Raw genomic sequence first — 20,691 nt, 5'->3', positions numbered from 1 at the left:
TAAAACACACAATTAAAAACATCCTCCCTATTATTAAGCAGTTTTTGTACAATGTTTTTGTACTAATTAACTGTTGTTCACCATTTACTTTAGAATATGGCAATCCTGCTATATTAATGATTAATAGTAGATAAAACAGGAAATTTGTTGTACGATTTGTGACCATTGCTTAACTGGTTATGTTAAAAACTACAGAAAAATATTTAAATGTAATTTTAATATTGTATCTTACAATTTATCAACATTCAATGCAATTATTGATTATAATAATAGAAATTTACAATATTAATAACTTATTTAAAACTAAAGCTGAAGAAGTGAAACTAGTGAGCATTCAGGCTGTTATCAAACCATTGAGATGCCTAGAAGCTAATAAGAAGCAGAACTGCCTTTTAGTAGAAGATAAAAGAAGATAACAAACAAAAGAAAATAATTTTTATTATCCTATCCTGAAATTCTCCATCCAATCCCACCTTTACCTGTTTAAAATTAATGGAAGACAAGAATTAGGTCTCTGAAAACACATTCATGAACTTTATAATTGCATAATGGCAATACCAATACTACAAAACGATGTATCCTTCTCGCTAGTATCAAGCTTTGTCAAATATTAATATATATGTTTTTTTTTAATAAATATTATATATATACCTACATACCCAACATAGATCAAATGTAAGACAAGAAGCAATAAACAAGTTTCTCAGAATATTTAGAACATAATTTTTGGTGCATTTTGATAAACTGGAATAAATTTATTTTCTCATTTCATCAAAAGTCTTACAAAATTAGATACTATGATGTGGAACAAAACATTATTGTTCCAATAATAACTAAACATAAAGTACAAATTTATTTAGTTTTTCCGAATTAACGGTATCTGGGAAAAAAAATTCTCAGTAAAGCAGATTGTTTAACTTTGAGAAAGAAAATTAAAACATCGCGACAAGCTTATGATACTATCTTACATCTCTAAACTTCTTGAAAAAATTGTGTTCTTACATCAAGAAAAAACATCACTATCTCCACTTTTCTGACTTTGAGCCAACTCTGTAGCATAATTTCTTAATGATTCAGAAAAGTTGCTGCCTCACTAATGCTGAGCGTAATTTAAGGCGATTAAACTGTACGACGGAGAAAGGTTGCGCATTTTAATTAATAAAAATTGTTTCTTTCTCAGAATAGTTTGCAACTCTGGTTTGATTTTTAATAGTATTTGATATTCAAATACCACGTTTTTACTCTACTGATACAGAAGGATTATATTTTTCGCGCGTACGACGTAAAATTTTATCTGTGGGTTTTTGACGAGTGAGGTGACATTCGATTCGTATTTTTGTCCTAAATGTGATGAGTGTGTAGTCTATCGAGTTTTTCTCGTTTTTTAATTAATAAATAGTGTTATTACGTTGAATCATTGTAAGTGAAAAGCGAAAATAAATTTTTATTTCGGTTGTGTTATGTATAATACAAATATTTTTAATTGCTTAAAACGTTATTCTAAAAATTCCAGTTATCGTTAACATTTTTGCCTCTGTCAAATAATCCTTTGCGGTTTTGTAATATTTTTTTAAATAATTTTTTATCAATATGTTGAGTTAACAAATTTGACAAATAATTTGCTCGTTTACCAAAAGTTTAACGTTTTAACAATTTTGATGTGCTAAGGCGAAGTTTTTTAATGAAGCGATATTTACTGAAGCGTACATTTATTTCGAGGGAGCGGCTTTTTTAATGTTAATGTGATAATAACTGTCTGGGAATACAAACGCCAAAGAAGTTGTAGTTGTATCTATTCGGCCTATAAAGTTTTTTTTATTATCCCAAAGGACGCTATGTTTAATCTCTTCGTACATAAATCATTCCAAATATTTAAATACATTAAAAACATCATTAATGCTCAAAATTTAAGCGACAATATCGCTTAGAGCTCCTATATTTCATCGGAATTTTACGTATCAATTCGTAGCAGTCTACCAACTGATGTGGATAAATACATGACATGATATATCGTAAAGTCTATGCATAACATACGAATATTTTGTTACTGGACAATGAAGCTATGCTTGTGACTTTCCCATCATTGTGCTTTGTAATTGGATTAGAAATAATGTTTTTGTAAGGTACTAACATTAATAGTATAAATTATAAAAGAAAATAACAACATTAAAAAAAAACTTGGACATTATTTCTTTGTATGAGAATATTGTGTTTGATTTATATTGGCAATTGTCACTAATATGTTGCTTTGCGCTCTTATTGTAAGATTATGCATCGACTGATGACAATTTTTATCGTTGATATAGGATTTACTAACGGCTCAGATTACAGAGACAATACTTGGAATGGTTCCTTCTCGATCAGATTTGGTCTATTATTACATGTACAGGTGTAAAGAGCTTTAAGGTCGTGTTGCGTTTTTTCTAAGTTTTAAGATTTTTGCGAATGTTTTTAGGTGACGGTAGTCGTTAACTTTTAACTTAGTTTGTTTCATTATCAAAAAAATAATTGCAAACATATGATGTAGTAAGCCCACCAAAAATTACCAAATCGCTCTTTAAAACGGCCACAAAATGTATGTCGTAGGATATTATAGGTTCTGTTAGCAGAATTGCACTTCAAAGTTGTTCATGAACTTTTGATTTAATAATGATCCTAATGTTGATTCTACCATCATGAATTCAATAAGCAAAATTATATTATATTTTCCTTAGGCAGCGACCGGAAGCGCATGGCCAGTCGCATCTCGAATTAACACACAATCACATTCCATGTAGAGTAACACGGCTTTGTACCCCATCCGTAAGCAGCACTAAACGGTTCAATACAAAACTAGTTTCACTTTGACCCGTATTTGATTTTATTTGAGAATTTTTATTTTTGAGAAAAATGGGGTAAAACTTCGTTCTCAAAAATTTGATTCAGGAAATTAGCCTAGCGAAAGTTTAACAGCGAAAGTTTTAGAACCGGCTTCGCGTTATAATGTCTAATGATGGAATATGTAATACATATTATGTGTGACGTGGAATTATGTAATTTATTACAAACTCCGCCAAGCATTGGCTACATCTGTGACACTTTTTAAATCATTAGCGCTATACTGTGTTATTTCCTTTCGTTATATTATTTCTTATGCTTAAGAAAAAGGAAACGATATTACAAAATGTGCCTCTAAATTTAACCACAAAATGTGTACTTATTGAGAAGTAGCAAACGGATGCCTTCATTCTCCAACCAGAAAAAGTTAAATAAAAATGTACCTTTTTAATCGCAAACAAATTAATTAAGATTTAAACAATCATTTTATATGGTGCCAGGATACTACTAACAAGTTTTTATTACTTTGATTAATTAGAATGCACTTGACTATGTTGCCGAATCTTCAGAGGTGAATTATGGAGCGTCGTTTACTTATGTATTAGATGTTATTGATATATGAATGTAGTACGATTGCTGAGGGGCTCGAGAAGTTGGGGGGATAAAGAGGTGCCAACTCAATTGTCGTTCTGTAAGTTATAAACATCGGTGCACGTGTGTAATATAAACAGTCGGAGAACATTGTATGCAAAGACAGAAGGCGACAGACTTGGAAGTAATTGTTTAAGTGGAGCGCAATAATGTTGTGACGGCAGAAAAAGTTTTGTCGCCGTGTTACTGAAAAGAACTCTGTCTGTATTTCTTTATTGAATTTACGATCAGGGGGACGGAATAAAATATTTAATAGTTTACCAGGAGATATAAAATTCCACGTGTAAAAAAGATATTCAGTTAGGTAACTGGCAAATTGTTTTCCATTTTAAATTCGGCACATCGAGATATTTCCAATCAATGTCCTATCAAAATGCAATTACTACGAAAACCTCATACTCCATTCAAGCCCATATAATAGGTAAAAACTGCAGACTAAAACAACGATGCGGGATGCGACCGCAGCCAGTTTACAAATAAAAGTGGTAATTGGATATTGAATTCGGTACAAGTGAAGTTTTGAATACCGCCACGAGACAATAGTTGGGCTTGTTGCGGTCTGCGGCCCCTGTGCCTGGCGTACGCTATTAATGCACGCAATGTGGAGAGCAAGACTTCATGCGACAAGAGCACTCGCTCCCTGCCTACGGAAAGTATGTGAGAAGCGCAAAATCAAATAAAAACGTTCGAGGAAAATACCTCTTCCAAGAAGCATTTCAATATATGAAATTGCATCTTGGAATTTTTAAAATTTTTCTCATAACGCATATATTGAAGGAGACATTTTATTTCTAGACTGGAGTGTACTTGGTGTTCTGGGATATTGCATTTTCAATAAAAGTAGACTATAGGCTTCACATTGTATGTTATCCATATTAAACTGGCGTATCTACGTTTCTTATATGTATTTACGTTTTGATTCTGTATAAAAAATTAGTGAATGACCTAAATTTATTCAATAAGGAACACGTGCGCGAAAGTAAGAATCAAACTCTGTGGAGGTATATAGGTCAATTAGGGCATCTATTAAAAGACGATATGTATTGTAAAGTGCGTAATATTGAATGTTTGTTATACCACATCGCGGGTGGTAATTCGGCCTTACAGCTAAACGAACTAGATCTCGATATGCACCTTATTTGATATCGTACGTACAATCAATACGTGGGGTGTATTAGTATCGTGTTTCTTATATTAAAATATACACGGACGTAATGGACTGCCATTGTTATTAGATTAGATTTTGTTACCATTGCAAATATTCAACTCTAATGTATATTAAACACTGAACATGTGTTGCATGTGATGCTAAATATATCTAATTATAAAACAAACAGTTCGTTGGTAGGTACATGTATATATTCTGTAAAATTTTGCAGTATAATGTACGAAGCGTATGTATTACAGCGATGCGTTAAAGTATTTAAGTAGAGATCGAAGGTTGATTTTGCTCATTACCAGTTATTAACTTTTCAGATATGCCCATGACCAGAACAATTGCGTGCATGAACTATACACTTGCCTGATATTCGTAGCGCTCAATGTCGTTGCGATGTTATAATCTGTACTCTATTGGAACGTTAAATTATTACATCGGAGCGAGTAATTGTTACGCTAATTATGTTAACGTATTCGCTCAATTACCTTCATTAATAACCAAGTTTTTTTTTGTATATCACAAAATTAATATTTGTAAAACACGAAGTATTGAATGATAATTGGTGCACGCTACTTTGTCTACGCAGAATAAATACTTATCTAAGCGTTTAAATTTAATTTCATTCTATTTGCTTGTAAATTTAAAAATTCATCAGGAATGGTTCAATGGTGAATAGAGAGAGGGGTGATGAAAAGTTTTAGTGGAAACTTACGTTTATTGTATTATTAAGGAACAGATTTAGCGCAGTGTCGCTGTGATCTGCAATGGCCTAAGGCTCGAACGGTGAAGGCCTGATAGACCGGTCTGGCAATGTTCCCACGCGTCACTGGTCGCCATTCGTCCCGGTTTAAGAATACTATCTCAGTTATCTATTCCAGTTTACAATTTGTTTATTTTTATTTATTCTGTTTTATTTATTACCGACCAACATATTGTACTCCTCTTTCTTTCCCCCCCCCCTCTCTTTCCAATTGCTGTAACTACGCTACATGCACACTAAACGAAATATATACATAATCAATCAAATAGCCTAATTACTGTAATGTATGGTGATGATCGAAAAATTGTAGCAATTTTGTTTTGTTTTTAATATTAGACATCTCAACTTTTTTTATAGATCTGTGGTAACTGTGTTTAGAAAAAAAAGTCATTACAAAAAATCAGGACAATAGTCACTATGATCAAGAGTTTACAGGTTAGGTCAATAGTTTAAATGCGCTGGGGTTGCGAACTTAAGTACTCACTGGTGCCGAGGGCTGACCCCGTTCGGAGACTGCTAAAAACTGATTGACATGGATTCTAAAGGTTTGCTACCCATCATTACGTATTTTACGTAAAAAATACGAGATGTAATAGCTTTAAAAAATACTATTAGAATTGGAATGATTGAAATTAATTAATTTTGTACATAGAATTAGTTAATACTATCAATAAATATATAAATAAAGAAGGATTGGAAGTGGGACATTTATTGGTCAAGAAGTCATAGCGTCGACATTTAATAAATATATAGATATTTAATGAATAAGCTTGTGGACGATGAGCCAGTTTGCATTTAACTTTCATAATTATTAAATAAATTGAATGTCATAGCCGTGGTGTGGCGCAGTCGACTTCATTAATGAGATTTTCCGTCTTCACGAGACTTTTTGCCGCCGAGAAGAACTGTATGTGTTATTCGTTAAAATATATTCCAAGCATCTTGCAATATTTTTATATTAATTTAAAATCTGTGTCTATATTCTTGTTTTATAGGCTAAGAACTTTCAATTAAATTGTATGTATCTGTACGTACTAATTAGGTCTAGTTATTCTTTATAAAATCTTTCCCTACTTTTAAGAAACACAATTGATGTCAATACAAAAGCAAGTTTTAAAAATATCGCGGTATCCGGTAGCGTATCTTCAACCGCTACTATACAATACAGTTTTTTTGCCCTATTGTTATAGTATACCCAATGACAATGTAGGTCACGTAACCTTCCTTCACAAAACTAAAGTATTGATTAAATCTGTTACAAATCCGTTGCTTAAACATCCCAATGTGTTGCAATTAAATCTGATTTTATTGCCTCAGAGGTATTCCTAGGCTTACGATTAGTAAACTCAAACATAGTTATCTATCATATTATTTCGTCTGTACAGTAGGCATAATGTAGAATTCAGTTGTGTCTTGCTCTACTGAGCATATCCACATACTTCTAGGTCAACTTGGTCTTATTGAGCAAATAATTCAATAATTATATTATCATCTGGCTCCAATAAGCCAGATGATATAATAATATGAAAGAGAATCTACTACATTATTCATTCCCAATCAACCAATATATATATATTTATATCATAAGGTGGCAAACGAGCGAGCGGCCACCTGAAATCGCTGAAATAGCGAAGTGATCGTTGCCCATAGACATACGCAATTGCATATACGTTGCCTACCTTAAATCGACGGAGGAATTCACTCCTCACAGAAAGAAATATTTTCCCCTTCCATGCATCCTCTCATCCGGAAAGTCCACTACGGAAGGGAAATGGGACTAAATTAGGCCTCCGGGACGCACACTCATCAGACGAAACGCGGAATGGCTTCCACTTCACGCCTGTCTTCTGTGTGGTCGTGGTATTTCACCGGGCGAGCCGGGCCAATTCGTGCGAAGATGTTAAAGCGGGCTCTACCACTGTTAATATTTAAAATCAATCAATACCTGTTAGTTTGAATATTAAATCCTATTTTACGCTGTGAATGCTCATCGCAGGAACATATGTATATTTTACATTTACATAGATTTTAGATGAAATGGAATTTAATTCAATTATCCAGTCAATGCATGAGTACAAAGGGGATGAATCCACCGAATCTAATTGATCACTCTGCCTGCCTCACTGCTCTTTATTTAGTTGTGTCCAAAATACGTATTTGTGTATATAGGACGTATGTGGTATGCAGTTTTATGTATGTGGCATGCAGACCGCCAATTACTGTACGGTGTGCGTTATTTACTTCGTCGTTGAAAGGTCTGTATATAGGGTATGGCTTTCAGCCTGTAATTGCTTCGTTAACTGAACGTTTAACAGGACAACGTTGAACACTAGGACCGAAATAAAATGTTTTAGTGTTTTTTATTCTTTGTATTTTTTCCTCAATTTTTTATTTGAAGGAAAAATGTTCATTATTCATTAAAGATAAATCAATATATAGTACGTTCATTTGCTTACAGTTGCTATGATTTTTAACTGTATCCATAAGTAATAAAACTTCTTTTCATGCAAATTATTGCATCACGTGTGTATTGGACGTCCTTTAAAAAACCTTTGTAATCCGAATACATATCACCGTGGTACGATTACTTTTCGAGATAAGAATAAATAAATGTAAACGTACAAGTTTAAAGCTTTAAAAGAGGTACTAAATTGTGTTTTATAAGAAAGTTTATTTTGTACTTGATTATTTTGATAGTTCAGGTAGAATTTGTCGTATAAACAGCTCTAGATTCTATAATATGTTTAATGAATAATTTATATTAACCTAGACGGATGCTGGCCGCAAAAAGTAGTGTTTCGAACAGATGCATAATTTATAGTCTGGTATATTTACATTCGTATAATCTAGAATATCTGCGACACATCGACGTCTTTATTTGATATAATGAAACAATTTTAACTTAGAGTTAAAGTAATTTAAAATCTTAATTTTCAGATAGACAAGTCGATACAATGGAGTAATTTCTTAAGTTTCATGGTCATCAGCTAAGGACGACAGGTCCTTGTTGGCAGAGCGTCTCAAAATGTTCTCCAGTTTAGTCTTGTCCACAGAAATTTTTAATGTTATGCTTTCTCACAAGCTTTTCAATTCCATGGTAAAAAAATGAAGTACCAACGCATAAAATTTGAATCTCTATTTAAAATAAAAAATGTTCAAAAGCATTGCCATAAACATTGTTCACGTTGTTAGCTACGAAGAGCGTAGTTCGCTAAATGCTATCGCTTACAATGCATGGACGTGGGGAGACTGGTGTGAGGTGCAACACGCGCTTCGTACGTATTTTATTGTGTTACGTGCTACAAAGATCAAAGGGGACATTTTCAGAAAACGAGCGGTTGACGCCTCCCTACCCCCTTAACCACCCAACATCCCGGTATACAACAGGTCCTGTGCTATCTCCGCTAAAGGAATTCCTAACAATATTTATAATACACTACACTTTTAACAGAACAAGGGATACTAGTATGATATTAAATGTTCCTTCAATTTTAACCTTGTGCTGCATTATTCAGTAATCCATATTATGGTTATATTTAGGTTGTTCAGAAAGAGAATGCTACATTTCAAGATAGGAGGAATTACAGATGTTTAATTAGTGTTCGCATAGTAGGTAAAGGATGCAATATTTTCTTATCCGTAACCTCCTCCTGCTAAACACTAGCATACATGAAGGCAGCTAATAAGGTTATTTTAATCTTGTAACTTGATATTTACATGTATTCTGATATCGACGCCTTCACTCACTCGAGAATTTACTGACATTTTTTTATCTAATCTTATATATTCAGGTTATCTAATAAATACATGTAATACATATATTTAAAAAGTAAATTATATACATACAAGACCTACGGTAGAAAAAAGCAATGCAAGCAAAAATAAAATTCAATACTATTTTGTGATTTTTATGAAAGCGCCTGTATAAAAGTATGTTGCAGATTCTGTTTTTCATATGAGAGGGATGACATCATTTGTTTGGGCACGTATTTCAGCAGTAGACACACAGACAAAATGGGTTGGATTTTATACCGAACCAAGTGAAGCAAAATATTTCTCTTTCTTATTTATTATTATCTCGATGAATGAATATCCTCTTTCTGTGTCTGCGTCGATTTAAGCTATGCTAAGTATCTGCAATTGCAGATGCTTATGGCAGTGATCGCTTCGCTCTTTCGGCGAATTCAGAATGCCGATAACTCGTTTGTTACATTATAATATAAAAAAATTCAGTCTTCTTTTAATTCCATCTCCTTTTTGCTAAGAGATCTTATTATATGTTTCGTACGATTAAAATAACATATCGTCAGTCATATTTTAAGAATTATACGCATTAAAAGTTAATCATGAACATAAAACGCTTGTTTAAGCTTATGTTGTATTGAGATGAAAACCTATGTATTTAATTTACACCATGTGCAATAAACAAAAATACTGTGTCGATGTAGACTTATTTGTTCCTTATAATCAAGCTGAGGTGAAGTTTTCGTATATTATACAAAGTTACTTTCATTTTCTTCAGTAATTGCTGAAAAGGGGAATACGAAAGTAAAAGTTAATTAGCTGTATGATGTTTTAATTATAGATTTTATGTTAATTTCTATCGCTTCGTCTTCTCTCCGATCTTATTTAATTTGCTCGATATCAAACTGTTACAATTTTTTTTATAAATGTGCACTAAAATGGTGCTGATATTTAATAGAAAATCCTGTATTTATTACATATTATAACAATATGTATGTTAATTTTGTATAAGTAATTAGTAAAATCAATACAATAGTAGTTGGCATAATGCCTACATAAATACTTAGGAACTGTGACGGTCAAAGTAATGGGTTTTTATTAGTATTGGAATGCTACGTACTAATACGCATAATACTCATAGCAAAACTCTGTAATTTCGAAATTGCTTGTTTATTCGATAAACAAGCGCACTTTATATTTCATTAATTACATCCTTTGACTCGCAAAATACACAGAAAATGCACTAAAGCTTTAATGGAAATTGGTTGTTTGTTACTTCAGCCTGTAACTAAGTTGATTTTACATGTTAGTTGGCAGCGTGGAACAAGTCCGATGTAACATTACATAACTTCTAATTTATTTAATTTTAATGTAATTAGTTTTAACGTACTGAAGTTCTCCGTTCATTAATTTTGTACAAAATTAACTGCTTGTATTCTATGTTTGTTTTGCTGTCTGTACCATGATTAAATGCAGTGTGTGTTAATTGTGGCAGAATTGTAATACTTATTTTTAAATTTTTTATAATACTTGTTGAAATAATTGAAATTGGCAGTTTAATTCCGTACCCAGACGTTTCAATTTACCCGTGACGGGTTTCAGTCGGTGTGATATATGTGTTTGTCTTTTTAAAATTGGTCTACAATTTTTAACCTGAGTAAAAATGTTAGGTTTCTTATATGTTATTTCTTTTATTACATTTCTAGGTTTTCTATGATTACATACACTCGTACATTCGTTTTAAACAAACTGAACACGGCATAAAATTATAGTTCAATGAATCTACTTCAAGTTAGACCACACCCTTCGCAGACGTAGTTCTTTCTCATTCCCACTGACGCTCGTGACACCAGCCCTTGCAAATCCAATAAATTAATCGTATTTATGCGCCGCCGTCCCGTATCCGTTTACCGGTAAACTCTCCCAGCCTTTGAGCATTTTATTCATAAGCCACACCGTACTTTGATTGATTAACTTCTGCCGTTTAAATATATCAGGTAGACTTCATTACACCTCAGTTTTGATATCACAGAGTAATTTTAACATAACCAAGACTAGATACATTTACCAAAGAATGTATAAATTGAACATCTCAACTACAATTTCAGGACAAACGCAGTGCTTACCGCTTGCGTTTTACTGCAGTTTAGACGCATTAAGAGATTCTTCTACGTAGATCAGTTCATGTTACCCTTCCCTCTTTTGAACAAAAAAATAGAGATTATATGTTTATGTGAAGTCGTTGTGAGTGGAAACCCACGGTTAAATTTGTAAATCTCGACCTCCTGTCAACAGACCCATTAAGTAGACGAATCTCCCCACGTATACAAAGAATTGGCTTTATAAAGATTGACAATCTTGGCCTCCCAGTGCTCGCACTTCATTGTGAATTCCATCGCAATACCCGGAACTAGGGCAACATGTCTACGGTCATTTTTACGCCTCTTTTCTTACTAGAACGGTATTCTAACAAACATACGTCTTTTATACGCTTTCTTTGTATGTCACAAAATAATTCTCTTTGATAACATAAATTAATAGTTCAATTTGAAACATTATTTTTTGTAGAGATAAGATGTTCACACTTAATAAAAACGTTAGTATAATCGAGTCTGTTCTTTTAATTACAAGTAACTAAAATTTTACTATAAATTTTGGTTCCTACACCAGGAGATTTTTTTGATCCAATATTTTCGTCGCTGATTTTTTAAAAAACTTAATGGTTATAGCATCGTAAACCGTAATGTTAAACATAGTACGAATGCTCTTTCCCTATATTTAGACGGTCACTGTTATCGACTCACATAAAATTATTAATTAACTATTGCGTCAATAAGGATTAATACCAAAGGAAAGTTATTTAAATCTCTATAACTGTATTTATTTTGTAAAAATCCGAAGATGAATTTTGGTTTTATAATTTACTATTAGTAACAAATATGAAGCATTCGTCCAATACTGCTTTGATTGCCATGTAATCAAATTGAAATAAAAATAAAATTATTGATACCAGATCGCGGATGTTTTGACGAAAATTGAAAACGACATACTTCGGTAGTTTAAGACACGTCGAAAGGATGAATTGTAGGCAAAACATTGATAGGGGTAGTTCTCGAGGGTTTTAGAAGATATATGAATGTGAAAAAGACGAGAGAGGTGTGATGGGATCGCGCTAAACAGAAGCCTGTAATCTCTATCTATCCTTCTGGGTAAACATCAACACCGCTCACGCCCGTAGCGTGAGCGGTGTTGATGTTTACTGATACATCTTCACTTATTTTTCCATTCCTTATCTTAAACCATGCTCCGTTCTAAAAAAAATGTCTGGCAACGAATCTATAAACTATTGAAATTTTTGCGGATGTTGCTGGGTAGCAGTGGTCACAAAACATCTGGAGCCGATCCTATGTTTGTCGCTTTTTACTTGAAAAAAAGTAATACACTGAGTTTTATCTTCGGCACAATATGGTTCATTTTCGAATGTGTTTGAACTGAATTATAAGGTTCAATTTCGGCATTGAATAATTTAAATGTTATGTTAAATAATAAGGATAACGATCGGCGTCGGTGACGGCTCACCAGCTGAGTCACGGCCGTGCCGCGCCACCGTCCATGTGTGGCGAGTGGCGACATTACTGTCCACATTATGTGTACACTGTGCACATGCCCCTTACTTTTAATTGAACCATATTATTTTTGTTTATATAAACACTCAATCACGGTTTTGATTAAAGTGGGTCAATACTCAGTAATATATATTTTTAGTAGTAAAAAGTAAAGTGAAACAAGCAGCCACCTCATATTGCTAATAAGTTGCTGTTGTGTTGTATCTTTAATGAACGGAAAAGGGGATAAATAGAAAAATATAGTTGCTCCTCACATCGATCACCTCCCTCGACAAGCCCTCCGCTCTTTTCCATGTTTTTCATTAGGAAAGGGTATGAAATTGAAGGATTCTAGAATTAAACCTTCGACGGGTTCTGACGAAACGTAAAATATTCTAATTCACACTCGACTTCGGTGAGGTCTTTGTTTAAACCGTTCATTAACAAATCTTTTTTGAATTAGAAGACTCTTCGTAAAAATGAATTCTTTTCACATTTTCTAACACCTGTCAAAACACAAATGAGACAAATACAGATTTTTATCTATTTAGATTCAATGAACGAATTATTGTAATGATTGCTAAAATTAATAATTTTTAAGTTTTCAAATATATCAACATTTAATGCTCGTGCTGAATCAAACCTCTGTATTAAGAAATATCATTTCGCAATATTCGAGAAATGTAATTTAAAAATACCTTTGCTCGTGCAAGAAAATATATCTGAATTCAAGTATTGCGAAATAAAATCCAACTGTGTGAAACGAACGAATCGGTAAGACGTCGCACGTGTTCGTAATGAGAGAGATTAGAGTTCTCCAACATTCTTTATACGGTTAGACTTCACGTGGACTTTGCTTTTTGTCTTTACGTTTCGGTTAGACTTCTTCCAGTAACGTGACATTGAGTGTTCGTGACGTGACATGTTTTTAGTACGCCATTGTTGTGGTCCTTTTATTTGCTTGGTTGATGATCAATAAGGTTTTGATCGGCACTTTTATTCCGTAGATAATAAGTTTTATTGTTCAATATACAGCTTTTTATCTGTACTATAAAACGTTATTAATTGATGTATTATGATAGCTACTTTTACTTAACATTATAAGTAATAAAAATTAGTATTATTTATTAAAAGGTAACATTTTCAAATTCTGATAAATCGTAGCTATACTAAAGATTTTTTTTGAAATATAATATATTTCCTGTGATTACTTCGGTAGTAATAATTAGCACTCGTTATCATATTCTAGTCGAGTACAGTTGATTACGGATACTCTTGATACAGTTTTGTGTTATATCTTGTTCAGATATAAAATTTATGATTGTTACAGAAGCGTTGCGCCAAAGCCGCCCCTTACCGCACATACCCGACCTGCCGGATGGGGAAGGCACCAGCGCCGCGCCCCCAACGCCCCAGCTACTCGAGACCGCTAACAGGTTCCTATTTACAAAATGTTACGTTTAGTGGATTCGACAATAGGAGCAGCTTAAGTTTACTATTATACTACAAATGTAAGTGAGATAGCCATTGGTAAGGTGCGCATTTGCGGCTAGGATGTTTGTATATTGCACTGTAGGATACATGCGTTTAGGTTTAAAGGTGTCATTTATTCTCTGTTTAAGTACTTTCTCGTCATATTGCTTTGTGCATTATACCGCCTTCTTTGGGCAACCTTTTTTTATAGAATCAGAAAAAATGAAAGGTCTCACCAGATGTTAACTCACCGCCCCTACTTATCAATGTTCCGCAATAATCACATAACGAACGCTTTGCCTCTATGTAGAATAAAGGTATGGGTATTAAAAGAGCGGTAGCTTTTTCATCGTAATTTATATGATTTTGCATGATCTTTTGAATTTTCTGAGTACATCTTATATGTGTACAAAGAACGCTTTTTGCACAGATGGACGTCAAAGGAGGATCTTCTTGCGCACCAAGAAGATGATGATCCCCAACTGTTCGTTGCATTGTACGACTTCCAGGCGGGAGGCGAAAATCAGCTTAGCCTCAAGAAAGGTAAGCTCCTTCTGCGGATGTAATTTTGCGGGGCTTTAATTGGCCCACCTACGGAACCCACGGCGAAAGGTGCGGTCTATGTGCTGCGGTAGGAAATGAAATTGTGAAATTTTCCTTTGTATGAACCGTACTGACGGCCAGGAGCACGTTGGGGTGGTGGGGTAACTTAATCCGCTTACAATATACTGAAATAATTTCTTCCGTATTTCCAATTTCCTTTTGTAGTTAAAATACTTTGTAATATGAACTCTTACAACCGGAACGTAAAGTCTACTTTTCTGAACATTTAATTAATTAGGAAAGTCGTCGTAAGTTATAAAAGGAGTTCTTATTTAATTCTTGCCGGTTTATTAAGAAATTTACTAACTTAGCGATCTATTTCACGTTAGCAATAGCTGCTTTTGAAAAAGTCATTAAACCAACATTAGACTTTTGTGATTTTGGAAATATAAACAAAATGTTACTTTGACTAGAAGTCCATGAATCCTGGCGTTGTGGCACCGTACCAATTAACGTACGCATACTTTCAAAACATTGCTGTGCTGAAAAAAAAACTCTACTGTTCTATCCAACTGCCCTCATGTAAAAGTAACATAAGCAAAGAGCTGCAAGGTTTTAGAAATTATGGCGCTTTCTCGACTTGTCAGCAGTGTCGTGTAAACAAAACGCGTTCACACCGGATGGAAGCATGTCGCACCGATACCGTACTTGCTGACAATCGAGGCAGGTGTGCTCGTGCGCTAATTGATACATAAATTATTTTATTTAAGCAATTAAGCTCTCTAAAGGTTTCATCTAAATCAATTTAATGTACAACATAATACGTTTTAGTTTTAAGCGAGCCACTTTATTTTCTACTATAAATAAGCCTCAATATTTTTACCTCAACGGAATGCTTTATATTTACAATTTTACAAGACTCTCTGAGATTTATATTTCTGTGATATTGCATTTTATTAAATAGGAAACGAGGAAACTAGGTGGGATTCATTTCCTTTCCAACGGTGAAGTTAACATGAAAGTGAAATTCAATATTATTTTTTAATAAAAACGAGAAATACGCGTTCTTTTATCTATATTTGTAAAGCGTAAATATTTTAATTGAAGTTTTCATTTTATTATACCCATCAGTGTGAATGATAATTAATGTAATTTAAATGAATGAAATCGGAAATGCAATTGGGATATTTAATACGAACTGAATTTAAATCGTCAAATATAATCATAACTTATTTTCTGTCCATTAGGCTAAGTTAATGTATGGTAATAAAAATGTTTGGAAAATCGCAAAAAATTTTTATACAAGGAGGTGGTTTTGATTAATAATCGTAAAGATTCAAATTTCGTTCAACTAAATGCATAGAAACGTATTTACAATTGTTACAATTTTACAGTCACAGTTCCTCGGGTAATTGTAACAATGACCTTTTCAACTGTTCAATGAAGAACTATTGATTTTGTCGAGCAAAAATGCTAGGAACGACGAACGACTCTACTCTTTGAATTTGCATTTTATTCTGTCGTTTTTATTTACTCCTACAACTCGTCGCTGAGATTAGAATCTGCTTAATAGAAGTTTCTTGAAAGGAGTTTCTTATTTTGTACTATCCACTGAATAGAACATTTCAATTAGGAAGGTTTCTTAAGTGGCGTCGGATAATAGCAATGATTTGTATATCTCCGTACTGTGTTCTTACAATTTTTAACTGTGAATAACAATGGGTATACAGTCGTACAGGCGCTCTATCGATCCTTTTACGTATTATATCTGAGTACTAATTTGGGACGTTGGAATGTTTGGCCAATGCTGTAGGTGGCACGCATGTAAATTCTTTTTAATCGATGATGGCACCTATCATTGATGCTAAATTTTTTTTTTAGGTGACTGTTCATGGGAAATACTGCAACTTTTAAGCATTTTCTTTTAAATGATCTAGTATCAAAATGTGAAATATCAATATAATAGAAAGAATATTAGGTATATTGTCTTAAGATTCTGTTTATTAATTTTAGCATCATAAAAGAGATTTACAAAGGAAGCAATCAATTGAGACTGTTTCATTCGCCGCCGATTTACATTTCCTGGTCCCGAATTGTTGTAATTTGGTATCATTACTTCTTGATTATGTACATATATCCTTACTTATATATGATCACATTTTTTATAAACTAGTAACGCGTCCTGTCTTCGCATGCGTACAAAGATAAAAGAGCGCCTTCTGATAAAAGAGTTATGTTGGTTGTGTTGTTTTCAATTGGTTCAACCGTTTGCGAATTTGTTTAATATCTATTGTATTATCGTACTTTTCCCTTTTTCCATTTCTTAGAAAAAGATCAACAAGCAGCCCGTAAATATTTCTTGTTTAAAGATTCTTAATTACCTTTTCTTACTTATTAGCTACCGATCCTGGAACTCAGTAATGAGGGTATTTCTAAGATTTTTGTGTTATTTACAATCTGAGCAGGTTCAAACCAACGTTATACTTTTAATTATATAATTGAAATCTTGTCAGTACCACTGTTACTAGATAAGTGTGAATACGTATTAATAGATAAAAAACGTTTTTTTTTTCATTAAAATATATATTTTATTCTATCTCGTATGAAATTATCTCTTAAAAGGTTGGTAACCTCTTACCGGCTAACGATGTGTAGGACGGGCCGCTACTAGTCAGAGCGACGACCTCACTTGTTGAAGCTTACTGCTTACTTGGTCTTCGTTGGGTGTAATTTCAACAATTGTCCTGAAAGGGAAATAAGGCTAATATTACTTTTTACATTTGTGTAGGCAGGGTAGGGCAGGCACGAATGGAGTACATGTCTAAAGTTGTATGAATGTTTTCGGTCTATGTGTTTTACGTTGTCTAAGCTATGTTGTCTACATTGGTATGGTTATTAATACCCACGAAAAACTAAAGAAATGGCAATTTTCGTAAAATGATTGTTATCTAATTAATTAACTATAAAGCACCATAGCTATAAAGCAATATTTTGCTCTTAATAGTACGAAGCTAATTGGCTTTTCATAGAACAATTGCAAAGATATGGGACATTTTCATTTGTGAAGTCCAAGTAACTTTAAGTAGGCTAAGCTTTTGGACAGGCATATTGTTAAGTAACATGAAACTATAGTAAACACTGAAATACGACCGTTCTGGTCACCTTATTTTTGGTTACTGTAAACAAGAAATGAAAAAGCCTTTTGAATTTGCTTAAGTTATGAACTGGTTTAAATAGAAATGTCAATCATACCTTTGACATCTAAAAGCTGCTTTATATTTAATAGGTTCCGATGCAATACAGAACTTTAATCGTGCCTTTCAAAACAATATGAAGTTTGATCGGTCAATTTGAACGGGAGTAGAGTGGCTGTCACTGGAAAATTGCACCGAAGTAGTTTGCTCAAAGCCGGTCGAAGAGTCAAAGCCGTGCGTGCAGTTGACAGCATTCAAACAGAGCGCCGCCGTCCGCCGTCTGCGCGTCTTTGTTCAATGTTCCGCCATTTTCAGGTTTATGTATTTCAACATGTTACTACGGAAATTATGTGTCTGGGTAACGATGTATACATACGTAAACTTGTTGAAGATTTAAAATGCGACGATGCATAAATTTGTTTTATTTTATATCTTTGTGATTAAAAATTATTGGATTTGTCCAATAACAGTTATAGGTTTCAAAAATTATGGGTAGGTTCTCATAGCTCTCTCAATTCTCATGTAGATACCTCATGCAGATATAGAAAGTGGACGAATGGACTCTTTTATAATATAAATTTTCTTGGTACTAGTAATCATGACGAGCAAAGGAGGCATCACGAGAAATAAAATCAATAGATATTGAAAATTATTAGAAGTCAAACCATAGTCATGAGATAAGTTATACTATTACGACATATTTAACAGTGGTAGAGCCCGCTATAACATCTTCGCACGAATTGGCCCGGCTCGCCCGGTGAAATACCACGACCACACAGAAGACAGGCTTGAAGTGGAAGCAACTCCGCGTTTCATCTGATGAGTGTGCGTCCCGGAGGCCTAATTTAGTCCTCTTTCACTTCCCACCCTTTTTCTTATAAGGAAAGGATCGGAAGTGGTAGTGGACTTTTCAGATAAGACGATGCATGGAAAGGGAAATATTTTCTTTCTGTGCATCCTCTCCTCCGTCGATTAAAGGTAGGCAACGCATATGCAATTGCGTATGTCTATGGGCAACAGTCACTTCGCTATTTCAGCGATTTCAGGTGGTCGCTCGCTCGTTTGCCTCCTTATGACATATAGAAATTCTTTCTATAATAGCTTAATGTTATTTAATTTAATAATTATTACTTTTTAAGCACTTTCGTCTGTACCTTGGACTTAAGCTTTAGTTGTTGGCGGAATTTTTCTAAAGATGAAGTAAAAGAAAAATAAACCAGCAATAAGGTGTTCGAGCATTACTCAAGTCTTGTTAGGACTTATCCTTTCAGGCGGGATTAAATATTTTCTCTTTTAAGTTTTCTACGGTAGTTCAAAGGGATCTAGAAAATTTATATATAACTTTCACGCCCGTATTTCTTTGAAGAGCTGATGTACTTTGTACCCATTATACAGAAAAATAGTTTGCTATCTCTATTTTCTTAAACAAAATAAGATGTACAATATGCTTTTGCACGAGTGTTATGTTAAGAGGGAACGAAAAGTTTTAATTGTTTTTATTTGTGAGGAATAATCAAATCAGAATGAATCATGTGAAATTCATAAATAACACTGTGAGTAATATATAAGCCCCTTCCATATATCAATGTACGTACATATTGTCTGTTTCTGTACAACTGATTGAATTCTGATGCACTCAATACTCGGTCTCTATAGACGTTGAAAGCGTCCATATATAAGGGATGTCACAGTTTCACTTAATGGAGTGTAATATAATGTATGCAATGTAGTAGAGGAATAAATACTAGTTATAGTTCTTAATTTAATAATTCAAAAAAAAGGTAATTGTAAGGAGTTCATTTATACAATAAAATAGAAGGATGACATATATACGTGTTTTGATCCTAACCGATTGTAATAATATTGGCTTTCCATCATAATACCTACTGAGCTTGGTTCATATATTGGTGTATTATATTCCTTTCTGCACTGCCTAGTAAAGAATATATGCGAAAGTTTAGATGGATGTTTGCTTGTAGGTATCGCCAGAACAGCTGTATGAATCTTTATGAATTTTGGCACTGATGTAAAACATCAGCTACTTGTTAAGATTTTTTTTTAATTCAGCACGGACGGAATCCCGGGGGACAGCTAGTATGTTTATAAAATAGTAAAAAGTATGTTTATTACAAACAAAACAAATGTGGCAAATTATATTTTAATAACATTTATAATCGTTGGTAACGTGAACGTATGCAATATTATGATAGCAATGTGGTTTTCATCGAATTATATGTGATGCATTATTAATCCGATAACGATCAACCCTAGGGGTGCGTCCTTAACACGACCAATTCAATTACCGAGGTGAATTCTATAATTGGATACATCGTTAAGGCCATTTCGCGCATTAATGAGTAGGTACATATGTATTATTTTTAATTAATGTAGAATACGTTTTTACATTTAATTTAAATGTAAGTAATGATAATAATATTTATATTGGTTTTGTAGACTATTTTTGCGATATTAAAATATATTTTTTAATATAGCCCTTACTTCTAGAGATACATTGATGTTGTATATTTTTCAATTTTATTTCTGTTTTGTTATAATTTTTTTAACTATAAGCTACTTGAAGACGATGAAGAATTGTACAAAGCTGTATTTTATTAATATTTTACAAAGATTTTGTTGTTTGAATTACACATTTACGTGTCCTTACCAGAAATGGGCCTATATATTTCACAAACTGTAGAGTAGTCAGCATTCAGCAGCAGTAAGCCTGCCTTTAGCCGCACTGAT

General features: G+C 33.4%; 1 protein-coding gene across 1 annotated transcript in view; it reads left to right on the top strand.

Moving 5' to 3' along the window:
* Positions 1-20,691, top strand: part of Abl (tyrosine-protein kinase Abl) — a 39,813-nt gene that overhangs the window by 1,183 nt on the left and 17,939 nt on the right. The window contains exons 2-3 of the mRNA XM_013306752.1: positions 14,067-14,172; positions 14,640-14,752. Of these exons, the coding sequence (XP_013162206.1) occupies positions 14,067-14,172; positions 14,640-14,752 (219 nt within the window). The remainder of the gene's footprint in view (positions 1-14,066; positions 14,173-14,639; positions 14,753-20,691) is intronic.

This window comes from Papilio xuthus, unplaced genomic scaffold (genome assembly GCF_000836235.2).
Source record: "Papilio xuthus unplaced genomic scaffold, Pxut_1.1 DF828177.1, whole genome shotgun sequence".
Lineage (NCBI taxonomy): Eukaryota > Metazoa > Arthropoda > Insecta > Lepidoptera > Papilionidae > Papilio > Papilio xuthus.
Note: the sequence above shows the minus strand (reverse complement) of the source record. Positions and strands in the feature narration are given on the sequence as shown.